Here is an 18,608-nt window from a genome sequence, read left to right on the forward strand (position 1 = left end):
TACATTTCTCCTCTAGGGGGCTGCCTAGAAGGGGGCAGACAGCCAAGCAACCTAGATCTATAAAAGAGGGGAGCAAAAGAAAACCTATCCAAAGCCCTCACCAGCACACCTTAGAGCTCGGGGCCTCCATGGGAATATCCGTGCTGTCCTCTCCCCAACGCACATTTGGGAGTTCCCCTGAGGATGGTCACTGGGAAAGGCTGTCCTAGTGGCAAAGGGAGAGGTGGCTGGTTTCCTCAGCTGGAGGAAAACGGCATCTCACACCCACAGCGCCCTCCCTCTCTCCCCCTCATCCACCTGGCCAGGCAACCTGCAGGCACTGCCAACTCTCTTCTGCCCCCAGCCCTCTCAGCAAGGAAAGGGACCTCTGGTCGGATTAGCAGGAGGTAGGGGAAGAGGGAGCATAAAGAAAGGACATTACTTCTTAACCTACCCCAGGCCCATGCGTCCTTCAGGGAGAGTCACCCCATCCCTCTTAAGAAGGGCTCTCTTCTACACAAACATATTCCCACCCAGATCCCAGCCCCACTTCCCAATAGCACCCAGTCCTTGGACTGATATCCCCAAGGAAGGAAGAGATGCCGTGGGCCTAGGCTCCAGGACCTTGGCTGGGGTGAACAAGATGGGGTCTCCCTGGCTGGAGACCCCAGGCTCAGTAGAGAAACACACACACACACACACACACACAGAAACACACACATGCATGGGTACACACAACATGAACACACATGTCCTAATATTAAATAAAATACCCTTTGCTTATAACTTAAAAAATCAATACACAACTAATCCTTGCACAGGGCTCTGGGTGGAGAAAGAAAGGCAGGGAAACGGGAGGTCGGGGGGAATCTTAAGGCCTCTACCTGGAGCCTGGGAAAGCCCACTAGCTCCAGGCTCCTGCGGCCTGTCAGACCCTGCCCCCATCAGCTTTTTTCCTTTTGCCTGGCTCAGCCTCTTCTGGCTTCACCCCTCCCCACGTTCCCCACTCCAGGATCACCATCAGGACGTATTTCTGGCATCTAAAGAAGGGAACAGGGACAGCTTCCTGGACATCACCTCAGAAGGCAGGCCCCTTCCAGTGACAGGACAACTTCCTCATATGGAAGGGGAGCCCCACAAGAGATGAGATGGGGAGGAGCCTCCTAACACACTCTACAGGAGGGGCAAGGCTTGTAGGCAGCACGAAAGGGGAGGGTCGAGCTAAAGAAAGAGTGGGGCTTAGCTTCTCTGCAAGCAGATGGCCAGGCAGGGACAGAGTCCTCCACTCTGAGCAGGAACCGCTGGAGGTCCCTCTGCTGGGACACCCCCACCTACCCTCACCCAACCGAGGTCACCCTCTTCCTTCCATCCCTCAGGGGAGGGCAAATGCCAGGCACCAAGGGTGAGGAACTACATCAGTTCTGGAGCAAGGGCTCTTGGCTGCCTTGAAGGCCTGCCTGGGGTGACAGATGAGAGTGGACTACTGAACTTTACTTTTATAAAGACCAAGAGTTAAGGACTGAATCAGAGCTAGAGAGGGAAGGGCTTACTTCCACTCCCTGACCAAATCCCTTTCTCTCATTTTAGAGGAAGACTTCCTTGCTCAACCTCCACATCTGGCTCCCTCCTCCACCCCACAGTTCTGGCTGGAAGCTGTCGCCCATTCTGGCCCTCTTCCCTTCTTCCCTCGTGGCTCCATCACACTGGGTCTGGAAGGCTTAATAAGGAGGCACATCAGAGACATTATTTCTGCGGCGACAACCCTCCCAGCCAGATAGAAACTCCTCCCTTAGGGGGACCCCCAGCCTCTGCTACCCCATCTCAGCTCTCCCTCCGGAAACCCCGGGGTAAAGCACTCTAGGGGGGATGACAGGGACCCGGGCCGCAGCGCGGCTCCAGAGGCCCTTTTATGTCCGGGTTCCCAGGCGCTAACGACGTGTCCAGACAGCTACCCCCAGCGCCCGGGGCGGCCCCACTCCTCTCTGCTCCGGGGACGCGCCGTATCCTCCACCCTATCCCCTCGGCCCTCCAGCCGCCGTTGGGGTAGTCCACCCCAACCCCCCAGCCCAGGGGCGTGAAGTGAAAGAGCGAGGAAGGGGAGAACTGATGGGCACGCGCAGCTCCTCCCCGCCCAGTCAAACGCGTCCGTCCTGTCCAGCCCCAGAGACTAAGAGACCCCTAAGCGACCCGGCTCCCTGACCCCCGCACCACTTTCCCTCCCTCTCCATAAATAACCACCTTCTCTTACTCAAGCCACCCCCCCCCCCCAAGGGCATCAGGCCAGAGGGCTCTCTGCTGATGGCCCCAGGGGAGACCAACGGGGAGGCGGGACGGGGAGGCGGGACGAGGAGCTCAGCTGCAGGGAGCCGCGCTGCCCTCGGCCTCGCGCTTGCCTTTGCCCCCGGGGGGCTCCGCTCCGCCGGCCTTGCCCTCTCCCGCCGCCGCCCCGGCAGCCTCCTCTTTGGCGCCCTCGTGGGTTTTCATGTGTTTGGCCAGGTGGTCGCTGCGCATGAAGACTCGGCTGCAGACTGCGCAGGGGAACTTCTTGGTGCCGGTGTGGGTCTGGAGGCGGCGCTGCAGCTCGTCGGAGCGCGTGAAGCGCTTGCCGCAGAAGAGCCAGTTGCACACGAAGGGGCGGTCGCCGCTGTGCCAGCGCAAGTGTGCCTTCAGGTGCGATGTCTTGGCGTAGGCTTTCCCACAGCCCGGGATGTGGCAATTGTGCAAATGCTTCTTCTTGCCCCCATCGGGCCCGCACGGAGCCCCCAGTCGCTCCGCCTCCAGGCAGTTGGGGCAGCGGCACACGGTCTGGCCTGAGCTGCGGGGCGCTGACCGCCGGGAGCCTTTGGGCCGGGCCGCCCCATCCAGACTGGTATCCAGCCCCTGGGATTCCGGGGCGGCTGCTTCCAAGGCCTTCGCCCCGTCGGGAGGCCCGAGGAGGTGCTGCCCTCCGGCGGCTGGGAGGAGGTGGTGCGGGTGCGGGTGTGGGTGGGGCGGCTGGGCACAAAGCTGGTGGTCTCCGACGTAGCCCCCCAAGCCAGCCTGAAGCGCCCCGGGGTGGCCAGGTGAGGTCAGCGCGCCCTGAGTGTGGGGGAGGTCCATCCAGCTGGTACCCGGATGAAGGTCCCACCACGAGCCCTCCTCGGTGCCTGGGCGTGTCGGCCGGAACCACGATTCGTAATGGTGTGACACGTCCGGCTGCAGGAGCTTGGAAGAGGGTCCCGGGGCCAAGGGACTGTCGCTTTCCAGGTCCTCGCAGGTTACCCGAGAGGAGTAACAGTGGGCATGGCACTCAGTGAATGTTTTTGAATGAATTCATTAATTTTTAAACTGTGATTGATTGATTGATTGATTGATTGATTGATTGATTTCCACAATGTATTTTCCTGTGTTGCCTACATAACTATAGTGAAACTCTGATTCTTATAAGGAACTCTTGGTGTTATGGGATGTTTAGGAAAGGCGGTGAGTTTAAGACGCTGTACTGACGCTACTAAAACCTCCTGGTGAAGGGACCTCATGAGCCTGCTCTCCGGTGTGCTGGCAAAAGAAAAACTGACCCTCGGTGCTCTCTCCCCAAGGTAGGCATCAGCAAACTAACAAGGGAAAGGAAGGAGGCCGCTAAAGATAGGCATCTGCAGGAATTGCTAATCCAGCTCCAGACACAGCCTCAACACCTTCATTAACCCAAAATGAACTGTGTGAAACTGGATTTCTGAACCACAAGACAGGTAAGGGAGTCTTTTCCAAAGCCAGGTGTAGAAGAGCTCTTTACCTTGAGTCTAAAATCGCCTTCGGGCCATTGAACGTACCCACTCTCATTTGCTTGTGTCGTGAGAAATCACAGAATTTTTGAGCTGAAGGGGTGTAAAACCCACACTTCTTACTGAAGAGTAGTCAGCAAAGAAAGTATATTGAATTAGGCTACAGCAATGTATTTTCTTTATATTTCTCACACTACAGCTGAACACAAACAACGTCTTTTTCCATACCTCAGAGCTTCCTATTGGCCACAGATAATTCACTTCAGAGATATATGCTTTTTGAAAAATAATGTTCTGGGTGGCTGGGGAGAGCCCTGTGGTGGGTGTTCAGGAATTCTTTCTGCTTTACCATTTAAAAGAGCTAATAATGGTTGGGGAAGCACCCACACCTTTTGCTCCCTGAAGAATTCGGTGCTAAACTTAGTTCTTTGCAGCTCTGTGTTGCATACATTTTAAGCAGTTAGGAACTTTGCACATGAGCAGGAATCAAAGTGAAATTCAAAAGTGGAACTTCATGGACCATTCGCATATTGGAGAGGCATCAGTGGGATTCCATGACAATGCTAATTTGAGTGTTTTTGCTTGGTGCCTTTTATTGCCCGTGCCAAAGATCAGTACTATGGAAAGCAGAGCGATTCATATATTTGAGTTAAACAAGTCTCTTGGCCTCTTTGTACCTTAGTTTCCTCATTTGAAAAAAAAAAATAAATGGCTCTCAAGACATACTTTCCAGAATTCATCCTGGGCTTACACCCAGCTAACCAAGAACTGCATGGTGTTTTTACACACAGTTTTTTACATGTATTCATCTTCTATTCCACTTACAACTTGTGTAAAAACTGCATTCCATGCCAGGCCTGAAACGTTCCAAAGCTCAGTTCTGTGAGTAAATTGCAACCAAGATTTCTACAACAAAAGACACAAGCAAAAGAAGAATAAAAATATATATTCTTTCAGAACATTTATCCTTTGGCAATAATTCTAATTTATATATGATGAAACATAACAACACTACTCCCTCCATACGCTAAAGAAATCTCACTGTGGAAGATATTATGATTTATACTTTCATGATTATATATGTGGTGCATTAGATACAAAATAGTAAATGCTCATTAAATACTTGTGTTAAGTGATCTTTATTTCTCCAGAAAGGCAGCACTATCGACATTTTGGGCTGGATAATTCTTTGCTGTGGGAGGCTCTCCTGTACACTGTTGGACGTTTAATAGCATCTCTGGCCTCTGTCCACTAGATGCCAGCAGCATATACAGTTCTGACAAGCAAAAATGTCTCCAGACGCTACCAAATGTCACCTGCGTGCAAAATCACCCTGGTTGAGAGCCACTGCTCTATAATGATTCACTCTGATCTGTGTAATACTTCTCACACTAATCTTTGCTAGAGACAAAAAGGATTTGCTACAAAATTTTAGTAGTAATCTTAATCATATTTCCAAATGAGTAACAAATTAATTTTATTAAAAATTAAGCTTTACAAAAATTCCAAATATAATGAAGTTATATTTGTAACTTAGATAAACTGCAAAAAAGGTAGTGGTTCAAATGTACGTCTTTCGATAGACTGTATTTTACTGCAGCATAAATCTCTAGGAAAAGGAAAAGGAGAATATTGCCTCAATTAGCTATTAGATATCTAATTAGTAGGAATAACTAGTAGAGGTTAGAATGATAATAACAAATAAGAAGCTTTGGTCTAAACTCCAAACCTTAGGAATTATTATTTGAACCTTCCAGAGCCCCTAGCCCTGCCTTCACCTCTCTTAAGAGTCTCACCTTCAGGATCTTCATAAATTAAATATACAACTATAGATCTTGATAGATTTTGGAGGTAATCTTTCCTGAGAGCAGAAGCATTGATTAGATGCCACCTTTTGTGGTCTCATCAAATTCTAGATTATGAGCTCAAAGTTTTTATCTCTATATATCATTATAATTTCTAATATTAAAAGGAATATTCTTATATTTACACACTTCCCAGTAGAGTTCTGTTTTTCTAGGCCAATTCACTACCAGAAGAAATAAAAGATACCCTTTCACACAACTTGAAAGGAAGTTACTCCTCTCATTAATATGTAGCTTTAATTCAGTATTACACTTTCTATCATATTGACTTTTATTCGAAAATACCTACTCTTGACTATAGCTGACTATCTTATTTCCATTGATTCCAGCTTAGTCTCTCATTTCACCTGGATGGGTATAACTGTCTTCTGACTGGTGTTTCCATCTCTACCCTCTCCCTTTCTAAGCCATCCTCCACGCGATCACCAGATTAACTCTCCGGAAGTGGTCTTCAAATACCAGCATCACTTGTGAACTTCTTGAAGATACGAATAGTCAGCCCTACTCTGGACCTCTGGAATCAGTAACTATGGGAGTGGAGCTTGTGTTTTCACAAGCCCTCCAAGTGGTTGGTTCTGTTGCAGGCTAATGCTTGTGCTAAAGCACTGCTGTGGTAACATGGTAGCTTGGCATGGTATCCCTGGCTTGGCCTCCAAAGCCCTAGATGATGTGGCTCTAAGCTCCTACTCTTCCCACTTGTACTCTACAGGTACTCAGAGTATTTTTCCTGTGCTTTGCCTTTCTCCCACTTTCCTGTTGCAAGCTTATTCTTCCCAAGATGTCCGTCATTGATACCCAATGGCCCTTCGAGGTCCCGTTTAAACAGCATTGCTCTAGTAACATCTTCCCTGATCCAATTTGAAGTCTTTTTTCCCTCTTTTGTGCTCCAATACCAACTTATAGCTCTCATTGCCCATATTCATTTCTTTCTTTAAATATAGCTGTTTTTGCAACCCATTTCCTCTGAGCAGAAACTCCTTCAAAGTATGGACTAGATCCTGCTTATGTGCATCGTCTATCATGTTTAAAGCCAACGCGTGGACATAAAGCAAACTCAAATATTTATAAAATCAACAAATAGCTGGGGAGTGGATAGAAGGAGGAAACGACTGTTTTAAAAGAAATGTAGTTTTATTACTTCATGGTGCCTCCACAGCACTTTGTCGTTATGGTTTGAGCTTATATGTTTACTTTCCCTGTGAGATCATGAGTTGCTAAAAGGAGTCCTGTCTTACCCGTCTTTGTGTTTACAACACTAGGCATAGTGCTGATCAGCATATTCTTTTTTCGCTTTTTTATTGATTGGCAGTTTTTTTTTTAAAGAATGAGAATACTTATTCTTTTTTAAAGAATGAGAATACTTATCCAAATACCAAATACTATTTGGCGCCTGAGATTCTTTTCAAACCTCCACTGCTCAGATGCTGAGCAGTCAGACTCACAAGGATTAATGGGAGGTGAAGGCTGCTTCTGGTGTGATGTACGGGGTGGGGGTCGGGAGGTTGCCATTGGACGTCATTCCGGAAGCAAACATCAAGACTGTGTGGTGATAAACATGAGTCCCCGAGGTGGCTGGCCTGAAAGCCGGTTCACATCCTGAACTTCCCCAGCTGCCCGCTTGGGGGCAGGACCGGGCAGAACAGCACAGCCCCAGGCTGCAGTCCCCAGGCTGCAGGTTCCTCGGTCACTTTCCCATTCCTGACTTCACTCACCCACCCTAGAGGGATTCTATTCCCACTTCCCAGGAGAGGAGAGGGTGGCTCAGAGACGTTGCCCAGGGGTCAGGCCAGATGTTTTGATTTCCCGAACTCCCTCTCAGCCCCTCCAGGACTGTCCTGCCAGGGGTGCCAGAACTGAGGGGTCAGAGGTGGCCTCGGGCTCCATTGCGGGGGGGGGGGGTGGGGTGTGGGGGGTGGGGAGTGGCGGCAGCCAGGCAGCATTGCCGGTCAGAGCGAGCGAGTGAGAGGCATGAGAGCCGCACCAAAGGCCCCCGATAAGAATGCAGGTCAGCGGGAGGAGCTGCAAGGGGAGGAGGGGCAGTCCCAGCCCTGCCCAGACAGGCCCAGCCGCCCCCACAGCTGCCCTCCTCGCCCTGGGGGCAGCAATGGGGGAGAGCAGGAGAGGACTCGCCAGGCTCCTGGGGTCTAAGTCCCCCAGAACCAGGAAGACAAAAGAGGAGCCCCAGGGAGCGGGGTGGGCCTGAGGTCACCGTAACACGCCTGGCCCTCCGCCACCCAGGCAGACAGAAACAAACGTATGGCCCCCTCAACTGGTCTGCTTTCCTCTGTAACCCCTAAATCATTCTGATGCCCCCATTTAAGAAACTTTGTGACCCCAGACTCTCCCAAACAAGTGGTGGAATGGGCCAGCCTGGGTACCAGATTTGGCTCTGAGAAATTGGGTTAGGGTTAGAGTGGGGGGAAATAGGAATCCCACTGGGGTAGATGATAATTTTGGCCAAGATGTAGGATGGAAAGGTGAAAGAACGTAATAACCTACTCTGCCCCCTTGGAGCCAAAAACTGATCCTCTGTCAACTTTCCTAGGTTTGGGGCCCTGGAGCCATGAGGCTTTTACTCATCTGACGTGTGTTAGGCACCAACTGTGCACCAGGCGTTTGAGCAGCCTGGGAAAGTGTGCATTTGTGCATATCCGGGGGTGCCCGATGGGTCCAGTGAGGAACTTCTGTGCACACCGTGGTTGTGTAACTGCGGCAGGTCTCTAGCTGGGAGTTGCACTAGGAACCTTTCCCTCATGCTTTTCAGCTGGGCGGGAGCCCATCGGATATCTCGGCTGCCTTTCATCACCTTGTCCCTGATAGGGATCATCCTGGGTGGAGAAATCGCTGTCGGTCACCCCCACCTCTCTCAGAGCCAGAAGGCCTGATTGACAGGCACACACCCACGAGGGTGGGGTGAGGGGGCCAAGGGGCTGGCCATCTCTGGGAAGGCAGGGAACCGGCATTCTTGGCAGGGGAGGCGAAAGAGGGGGCTTCCATGTGGAAGAGGAAGGAAATATCTAGAACCTTTTCATCTCCACAGGAGAAGACCAGGGAGGGACAGTCAGCCCAGCTATCAACCCCGAGGGAGCGCCACCCTCCTTCTGCATCAACAACCTCCGGGCAGGATCAGACCCTTCAACAATCAGCTCAGCTCTGCCCCCAAACAAAGGGAGGTGAGGCTGCCCTGGGCTGCAGGATCAAAGAGAAGTGTCCACCCCACCCTGCAGCCAGCCTGGTCCTTGCTGCTGAGAGACCATGAGTCAAAAAGGAAACCGGAGCTGGAAGACAAATGAAGCAGTGGTGTGGTTGATGACTTTATTATGGCATAAAAAACACAGGCTGCTTCTTCCTCCTCCTCCCCCCCCCCCAAAATGGGTTCACAGCACTTAAAGAAAAAAAAATCCTACATTTCTCCTCTAGGGGGCTGCCTAGAAGGGGGCAGACAGCCAAGCAACCTAGATCTATAAAAGAGGGGAGCAAAAGAAAACCTATCCAAAGCCCTCACCAGCACACCTTAGAGCTCGGGGCCTCCATGGGAATATCCGTGCTGTCCTCTCCCCAACGCACATTTGGGAGTTCCCCTGAGGATGGTCACTGGGAAAGGCTGTCCTAGTGGCAAAGGGAGAGGTGGCTGGTTTCCTCAGCTGGAGGAAAACGGCATCTCACACCCACAGCGCCCTCCCTCTCTCCCCCTCATCCACCTGGCCAGGCAACCTGCAGGCACTGCCAACTCTCTTCTGCCCCCAGCCCTCTCAGCAAGGAAAGGGACCTCTGGTCGGATTAGCAGGAGGTAGGGGAAGAGGGAGCATAAAGAAAGGACATTACTTCTTAACCTACCCCAGGCCCATGCGTCCTTCAGGGAGAGTCACCCCATCCCTCTTAAGAAGGGCTCTCTTCTACACAAACATATTCCCACCCAGATCCCAGCCCCACTTCCCAATAGCACCCAGTCCTTGGACTGATATCCCCAAGGAAGGAAGAGATGCCGTGGGCCTAGGCTCCAGGACCTTGGCTGGGGTGAACAAGATGGGGTCTCCCTGGCTGGAGACCCCAGGCTCAGTATAGAAACACACACACACACACACACAGAAACACACACATGCATGGGTACACACAACATGAACACACATGTCCTAATATTAAATAAAATACCCTTTGCTTATAACTTAAAAAATCAATACACAACTAATCCTTGCACAGGGCTCTGGGTGGAGAAAGAAAGGCAGGGAAACGGGAGGTCGGGGGGAATCTTAAGGCCTCTACCTGGAGCCTGGGAAAGCCCACTAGCTCCAGGCTCCTGCGGCCTGTCAGACCCTGCCCCCATCAGCTTTTTTCCTTTTGCCTGGCTCAGCCTCTTCTGGCTTCACCCCTCCCCACGTTCCCCACTCCAGGATCACCATCAGGACGTATTTCTGGCATCTAAAGAAGGGAACAGGGACAGCTTCCTGGACATCACCTCAGAAGGCAGGCCCCTTCCAGTGACAGGACAACTTCCTCATATGGAAGGGGAGCCCCACAAGAGATGAGATGGGGAGGAGCCTCCTAACACACTCTACAGGAGGGGCAAGGCTTGTAGGCAGCACGAAAGGGGAGGGTCGAGCTAAAGAAAGAGTGGGGCTTAGCTTCTCTGCAAGCAGATGGCCAGGCAGGGACAGAGTCCTCCACTCTGAGCAGGAACCGCTGGAGGTCCCTCTGCTGGGACACCCCCACCTACCCTCACCCAACCGAGGTCACCCTCTTCCTTCCATCCCTCAGGGGAGGGCAAATGCCAGGCACCAAGGGTGAGGAACTACATCAGTTCTGGAGCAAGGGCTCTTGGCTGCCTTGAAGGCCTGCCTGGGGTGACAGATGAGAGTGGACTACTGAACTTTACTTTTATAAAGACCAAGAGTTAAGGACTGAATCAGAGCTAGAGAGGGAAGGGCTTACTTCCACTCCCTGACCAAATCCCTTTCTCTCATTTTAGAGGAAGACTTCCTTGCTCAACCTCCACATCTGGCTCCCTCCTCCACCCCACAGTTCTGGCTGGAAGCTGTCGCCCATTCTGGCCCTCTTCCCTTCTTCCCTCGTGGCTCCATCACACTGGGTCTGGAAGGCTTAATAAGGAGGCACATCAGAGACATTATTTCTGCGGCGACAACCCTCCCAGCCAGATAGAAACTCCTCCCTTAGGGGGACCCCCAGCCTCTGCTACCCCATCTCAGCTCTCCCTCCGGAAACCCCGGGGTAAAGCACTCTAGGGGGGATGACAGGGACCCGGGCCGCAGCGCGGCTCCAGAGGCCCTTTTATGTCCGGGTTCCCAGGCGCTAACGACGTGTCCAGACAGCTACCCCCAGCGCCCGGGGCGGCCCCACTCCTCTCTGCTCCGGGGACGCGCCGTATCCTCCACCCTATCCCCTCGGCCCTCCAGCCGCCGTTGGGGTAGTCCACCCCAACCCCCCAGCCCAGGGGCGTGAAGTGAAAGAGCGAGGAAGGGGAGAACTGATGGGCACGCGCAGCTCCTCCCCGCCCAGTCAAACGCGTCCGTCCTGTCCAGCCCCAGAGACTAAGAGACCCCTAAGCGACCCGGCTCCCTGACCCCCGCACCACTTTCCCTCCCTCTCCATAAATAACCACCTTCTCTTACTCAAGCCACCCCCCCCCAAGGGCATCAGGCCAGAGGGCTCTCTGCTGATGGCCCCAGGGGAGACCAACGGGGAGGCGGGACGGGGAGGCGGGACGAGGAGCTCAGCTGCAGGGAGCCGCGCTGCCCTCGGCCTCGCGCTTGCCTTTGCCCCCGGGGGGCTCCGCTCCGCCGGCCTTGCCCTCTCCCGCCGCCGCCCCGGCAGCCTCCTCTTTGGCGCCCTCGTGGGTTTTCATGTGTTTGGCCAGGTGGTCGCTGCGCATGAAGACTCGGCTGCAGACTGCGCAGGGGAACTTCTTGGTGCCGGTGTGGGTCTGGAGGCGGCGCTGCAGCTCGTCGGAGCGCGTGAAGCGCTTGCCGCAGAAGAGCCAGTTGCACACGAAGGGGCGGTCGCCGCTGTGCCAGCGCAAGTGTGCCTTCAGGTGCGATGTCTTGGCGTAGGCTTTCCCACAGCCCGGGATGTGGCAATTGTGCAAATGCTTCTTCTTGCCCCCATCGGGCCCGCACGGAGCCCCCAGTCGCTCCGCCTCCAGGCAGTTGGGGCAGCGGCACACGGTCTGGCCTGAGCTGCGGGGCGCTGACCGCCGGGAGCCTTTGGGCCGGGCCGCCCCATCCAGACTGGTATCCAGCCCCTGGGATTCCGGGGCGGCTGCTTCCAAGGCCTTCGCCCCGTCGGGAGGCCCGAGGAGGTGCTGCCCTCCGGCGGCTGGGAGGAGGTGGTGCGGGTGCGGGTGTGGGTGGGGCGGCTGGGCACAAAGCTGGTGGTCTCCGACGTAGCCCCCCAAGCCAGCCTGAAGCGCCCCGGGGTGGCCAGGTGAGGTCAGCGCGCCCTGAGTGTGGGGGAGGTCCATCCAGCTGGTACCCGGATGAAGGTCCCACCACGAGCCCTCCTCGGTGCCTGGGCGTGTCGGCCGGAACCACGATTCGTAATGGTGTGACACGTCCGGCTGCAGGAGCTTGGAAGAGGGTCCCGGGGCCAAGGGACTGTCGCTTTCCAGGTCCTCGCAGGTTACCCGAGAGGAGTAACAGTGGGCATGGCACTCAGTGAATGTTTTTGAATGAATTCATTAATTTTTAAACTGTGATTGATTGATTGATTGATTGATTGATTGATTTCCACAATGTATTTTCCTGTGTTGCCTACATAACTATAGTGAAACTCTGATTCTTATAAGGAACTCTTGGTGTTATGGGATGTTTAGGAAAGGCGGTGAGTTTAAGACGCTGTACTGACGCTACTAAAACCTCCTGGTGAAGGGACCTCATGAGCCTGCTCTCCGGTGTGCTGGCAAAAGAAAAACTGACCCTCGGTGCTCTCTCCCCAAGGTAGGCATCAGCAAACTAACAAGGGAAAGGAAGGAGGCCGCTAAAGATAGGCATCTGCAGGAATTGCTAATCCAGCTCCAGACACAGCCTCAACACCTTCATTAACCCAAAATGAACTGTGTGAAACTGGATTTCTGAACCACAAGACAGGTAAGGGAGTCTTTTCCAAAGCCAGGTGTAGAAGAGCTCTTTACCTTGAGTCTAAAATCGCCTTCGGGCCATTGAACGTACCCACTCTCATTTGCTTGTGTCGTGAGAAATCACAGAATTTTTGAGCTGAAGGGGTGTAAAACCCACACTTCTTACTGAAGAGTAGTCAGCAAAGAAAGTATATTGAATTAGGCTACAGCAATGTATTTTCTTTATATTTCTCACACTACAGCTGAACACAAACAACGTCTTTTTCCATACCTCAGAGCTTCCTATTGGCCACAGATAATTCACTTCAGAGATATATGCTTTTTGAAAAATAATGTTCTGGGTGGCTGGGGAGAGCCCTGTGGTGGGTGTTCAGGAATTCTTTCTGCTTTACCATTTAAAAGAGCTAATAATGGTTGGGGAAGCACCCACACCTTTTGCTCCCTGAAGAATTCGGTGCTAAACTTAGTTCTTTGCAGCTCTGTGTTGCATACATTTTAAGCAGTTAGGAACTTTGCACATGAGCAGGAATCAAAGTGAAATTCAAAAGTGGAACTTCATGGACCATTCGCATATTGGAGAGGCATCAGTGGGATTCCATGACAATGCTAATTTGAGTGTTTTTGCTTGGTGCCTTTTATTGCCCGTGCCAAAGATCAGTACTATGGAAAGCAGAGCGATTCATATATTTGAGTTAAACAAGTCTCTTGGCCTCTTTGTACCTTAGTTTCCTCATTTGAAAAAAAAAAATAAATGGCTCTCAAGACATACTTTCCAGAATTCATCCTGGGCTTACACCCAGCTAACCAAGAACTGCATGGTGTTTTTACACACAGTTTTTTACATGTATTCATCTTCTATTCCACTTACAACTTGTGTAAAAACTGCATTCCATGCCAGGCCTGAAACGTTCCAAAGCTCAGTTCTGTGAGTAAATTGCAACCAAGATTTCTACAACAAAAGACACAAGCAAAAGAAGAATAAAAATATATATTCTTTCAGAACATTTATCCTTTGGCAATAATTCTAATTTATATATGATGAAACATAACAACACTACTCCCTCCATACGCTAAAGAAATCTCACTGTGGAAGATATTATGATTTATACTTTCATGATTATATATGTGGTGCATTAGATACAAAATAGTAAATGCTCATTAAATACTTGTGTTAAGTGATCTTTATTTCTCCAGAAAGGCAGCACTATCGACATTTTGGGCTGGATAATTCTTTGCTGTGGGAGGCTCTCCTGTACACTGTTGGACGTTTAGTAGCATCTCTGGCCTCTGTCCACTAGATGCCAGCAGCATATACAGTTCTGACAAGCAAAAATGTCTCCAGACGCTACCAAATGTCACCTGCGTGCAAAATCACCCTGGTTGAGAGCCACTGCTCTATAATGATTCACTCTGATCTGTGTAATACTTCTCACACTAATCTTTGCTAGAGACAAAAAGGATTTGCTACAAAATTTTAGTAGTAATCTTAATCATATTTCCAAATGAGTAACAAATTAATTTTATTAAAAATTAAGCTTTACAAAAATTCCAAATATAATGAAGTTATATTTGTAACTTAGATAAACTGCAAAAAAGGTAGTGGTTCAAATGTACGTCTTTCGATAGACTGTATTTTACTGCAGCATAAATCTCTAGGAAAAGGAAAAGGAGAATATTGCCTCAATTAGCTATTAGATATCTAATTAGTAGGAATAACTAGTAGAGGTTAGAATGATAATAACAAATAAGAAGCTTTGGTCTAAACTCCAAACCTTAGGAATTATTATTTGAACCTTCCAGAGCCCCTAGCCCTGCCTTCACCTCTCTTAAGAGTCTCACCTTCAGGATCTTCATAAATTAAATATACAACTATAGATCTTGATAGATTTTGGAGGTAATCTTTCCTGAGAGCAGAAGCATTGATTAGATGCCACCTTTTGTGGTCTCATCAAATTCTAGATTATGAGCTCAAAGTTTTTATCTCTATATATCATTATAATTTCTAATATTAAAAGGAATATTCTTATATTTACACACTTCCCAGTAGAGTTCTGTTTTTCTAGGCCAATTCACTACCAGAAGAAATAAAAGATACCCTTTCACACAACTTGAAAGGAAGTTACTCCTCTCATTAATATGTAGCTTTAATTCAGTATTACACTTTCTATCATATTGACTTTTATTCGAAAATACCTACTCTTGACTATAGCTGACTATCTTATTTCCATTGATTCCAGCTTAGTCTCTCATTTCACCTGGATGGGTATAACTGTCTTCTGACTGGTGTTTCCATCTCTACCCTCTCCCTTTCTAAGCCATCCTCCACGCGATCACCAGATTAACTCTCCGGAAGTGGTCTTCAAATACCAGCATCACTTGTGAACTTCTTGAAGATACGAATAGTCAGCCCTACTCTGGACCTCTGGAATCAGTAACTATGGGAGTGGAGCTTGTGTTTTCACAAGCCCTCCAAGTGGTTGGTTCTGTTGCAGGCTAATGCTTGTGCTAAAGCACTGCTGTGGTAACATGGTAGCTTGGCATGGTATCCCTGGCTTGGCCTCCAAAGCCCTAGATGATGTGGCTCTAAGCTCCTACTCTTCCCACTTGTACTCTACAGGTACTCAGAGTATTTTTCCTGTGTTTTGCCTTTCTCCCACTTTCCTGTTGCAAGCTTATTCTTCCCAAGATGTCCGTCATTGATACCCAATGGCCCTTCGAGGTCCCGTTTAAACAGCATTGCTCTAGTAACATCTTCCCTGATCCAATTTGAAGTCTTTTTTCCCTCTTTTGTGCTCCAATACCAACTTATAGCTCTCATTGCCCATATTCATTTCTTTCTTTAAATATAGCTGTTTTTGCAACCCATTTCCTCTGAGCAGAAACTCCTTCAAAGTATGGACTAGATCCTGCTTATGTGCATCGTCTATCATGTTTAAAGCCAACGCGTGGACATAAAGCAAACTCAAATATTTATAAAATCAACAAATAGCTGGGGAGTGGATAGAAGGAGGAAACGACTGTTTTAAAAGAAATGTAGTTTTATTACTTCATGGTGCCTCCACAGCACTTTGTCGTTATGGTTTGAGCTTATATGTTTACTTTCCCTGTGAGATCATGAGTTGCTAAAAGGAGTCCTGTCTTACCCGTCTTTGTGTTTACAACACTAGGCATAGTGCTGATCAGCATATTCTTTTTTCGCTTTTTTATTGATTGGCAGTTTTTTTTTTAAAGAATGAGAATACTTATTCTTTTTTAAAGAATGAGAATACTTATCCAAATACCAAATACTATTTGGCGCCTGAGATTCTTTTCAAACCTCCACTGCTCAGATGCTGAGCAGTCAGACTCACAAGGATTAATGGGAGGTGAAGGCTGCTTCTGGTGTGATGTACGGGGTGGGGGTCGGGAGGTTGCCATTGGACGTCATTCCGGAAGCAAACATCAAGACTGTGTGGTGATAAACATGAGTCCCCGAGGTGGCTGGCCTGAAAGCCGGTTCACATCCTGAACTTCCCCAGCTGCCCGCTTGGGGGCAGGACCGGGCAGAACAGCACAGCCCCAGGCTGCAGTCCCCAGGCTGCAGGTTCCTCGGTCACTTTCCCATTCCTGACTTCACTCACCCACCCTAGAGGGATTCTATTCCCACTTCCCAGGAGAGGAGAGGGTGGCTCAGAGACGTTGCCCAGGGGTCAGGCCAGATGTTTTGATTTCCCGAACTCCCTCTCAGCCCCTCCAGGACTGTCCTGCCAGGGGTGCCAGAACTGAGGGGTCAGAGGTGGCCTCGGGCTCCATTGCGGGGGGGGGGGGGTGGGGTGTGGGGGGTGGGGAGTGGCGGCAGCCAGGCAGCATTGCCGGTCAGAGCGAGCGAGTGAGAGGCATGAGAGCCGCACCAAAGGCCCCCGATAAGAATGCAGGTCAGCGGGAGGAGCTGCAAGGGGAGGAGGGGCAGTCCCAGCCCTGCCCAGACAGGCCCAGCCGCCCCCACAGCTGCCCTCCTCGCCCTGGGGGCAGCAATGGGGGAGAGCAGGAGAGGACTCGCCAGGCTCCTGGGGTCTAAGTCCCCCAGAACCAGGAAGACAAAAGAGGAGCCCCAGGGAGCGGGGTGGGCCTGAGGTCACCGTAACACGCCTGGCCCTCCGCCACCCAGGCAGACAGAAACAAACGTATGGCCCCCTCAACTGGTCTGCTTTCCTCTGTAACCCCTAAATCATTCTGATGCCCCCATTTAAGAAACTTTGTGACCCCAGACTCTCCCAAACAAGTGGTGGAATGGGCCAGCCTGGGTACCAGATTTGGCTCTGAGAAATTGGGTTAGGGTTAGAGTGGGGGGAAATAGGAATCCCACTGGGGTAGATGATAATTTTGGCCAAGATGTAGGATGGAAAGGTGAAAGAACGTAATAACCTACTCTGCCCCCTTGGAGCCAAAAACTGATCCTCTGTCAACTTTCCTAGGTTTGGGGCCCTGGAGCCATGAGGCTTTTACTCATCTGACGTGTGTTAGGCACCAACTGTGCACCAGGCGTTTGAGCAGCCTGGGAAAGTGTGCATTTGTGCATATCCGGGGGTGCCCGATGGGTCCAGTGAGGAACTTCTGTGCACACCGTGGTTGTGTAACTGCGGCAGGTCTCTAGCTGGGAGTTGCACTAGGAACCTTTCCCTCATGCTTTTCAGCTGGGCGGGAGCCCATCGGATATCTCGGCTGCCTTTCATCACCTTGTCCCTGATAGGGATCATCCTGGGTGGAGAAATCGCTGTCGGTCACCCCCACCTCTCTCAGAGCCAGAAGGCCTGATTGACAGGCACACACCCACGAGGGTGGGGTGAGGGGGCCAAGGGGCTGGCCATCTCTGGGAAGGCAGGGAACCGGCATTCTTGGCAGGGGAGGCGAAAGAGGGGGCTTCCATGTGGAAGAGGAAGGAAATATCTAGAACCTTTTCATCTCCACAGGAGAAGACCAGGGAGGGACAGTCAGCCCAGCTATCAACCCCGAGGGAGCGCCACCCTCCTTCTGCATCAACAACCTCCGGGCAGGATCAGACCCTTCAACAATCAGCTCAGCTCTGCCCCCAAACAAAGGGAGGTGAGGCTGCCCTGGGCTGCAGGATCAAAGAGAAGTGTCCACCCCACCCTGCAGCCAGCCTGGTCCTTGCTGCTGAGAGACCATGAGTCAAAAAGGAAACCGGAGCTGGAAGACAAATGAAGCAGTGGTGTGGTTGATGACTTTATTATGGCATAAAAAACACAGGCTGCTTCTTCCTCCTCCTCCCCCCCCCCCAAAATGGGTTCACAGCACTTAAAGAAAAAAAAATCCTACATTTCTCCTCTAGGGGGCTGCCTAGAAGGGGGCAGACAGCCAAGCAACCTAGATCTATAAAAGAGGGGAGCAAAAGAAAACCTATCCAAAGCCCTCACCAGCACACCTTAGAGCTCGGGGCCTCCATGGGAATATCCGTGCTGTCCTCTCCCCAACGCACATTTGGGAGTTCCCCTGAGGATGGTCACTGGGAAAGGCTGTCCTAGTGGCAAAGGGAGAGGTGGCTGGTTTCCTCAGCTGGAGGAAAACGGCATCTCACACCCACAGCGCCCTCCCTCTCTCCCCCTCATCCACCTGGCCAGGCAACCTGCAGGCACTGCCAACTCTCTTCTGCCCCCAGCCCTCTCAGCAAGGAAAGGGACCTCTGGTCGGATTAGCAGGAGGTAGGGGAAGAGGGAGCATAAAGAAAGGACATTACTTCTTAACCTACCCCAGGCCCATGCGTCCTTCAGGGAGAGTCACCCCATCCCTCTTAAGAAGGGCTCTCTTCTACACAAACATATTCCCACCCAGATCCCAGCCCCACTTCCCAATAGCACCCAGTCCTTGGACTGATATCCCCAAGGAAGGAAGAGATGCCGTGGGCCTAGGCTCCAG

The 18,608-nt window shown here is 51.0% G+C and overlaps 2 protein-coding genes across 2 annotated transcripts; both read right to left on the minus strand.

The window, feature by feature from the left end:
* Window positions 1-2,331: 2,331 nt before the first annotated feature.
* On the minus strand, window positions 2,332-8,432 carry LOC133080790 (transcription factor Sp6-like). Its single transcript, XM_061176893.1, has 2 exons — window positions 8,412-8,432; window positions 2,332-3,267 (listed from the first exon to the last, which is right to left on the minus strand). The coding sequence occupies exons 1-2, from the start codon at window positions 8,430-8,432 to the stop codon at window positions 2,332-2,334; spliced, it is 957 nt and encodes a 318-aa protein (XP_061032876.1).
* Window positions 8,433-11,333: 2,901 nt separating this feature from the next.
* LOC133080791 (transcription factor Sp6-like) lies at window positions 11,334-17,431 on the minus strand. Its single transcript, XM_061176894.1, has 2 exons — window positions 17,411-17,431; window positions 11,334-12,269 (listed from the first exon to the last, which is right to left on the minus strand). Exons 1-2 carry the CDS (start codon window positions 17,429-17,431, stop codon window positions 11,334-11,336), a joined length of 957 nt encoding a protein of 318 aa, XP_061032877.1.
* Window positions 17,432-18,608: the final 1,177 nt, after the last annotated feature.

This window comes from Eubalaena glacialis, chromosome 19, assembly GCF_028564815.1.
Source record: "Eubalaena glacialis isolate mEubGla1 chromosome 19, mEubGla1.1.hap2.+ XY, whole genome shotgun sequence".
NCBI classification, from domain to species: Eukaryota; Metazoa; Chordata; class Mammalia; order Artiodactyla; family Balaenidae; genus Eubalaena; species Eubalaena glacialis.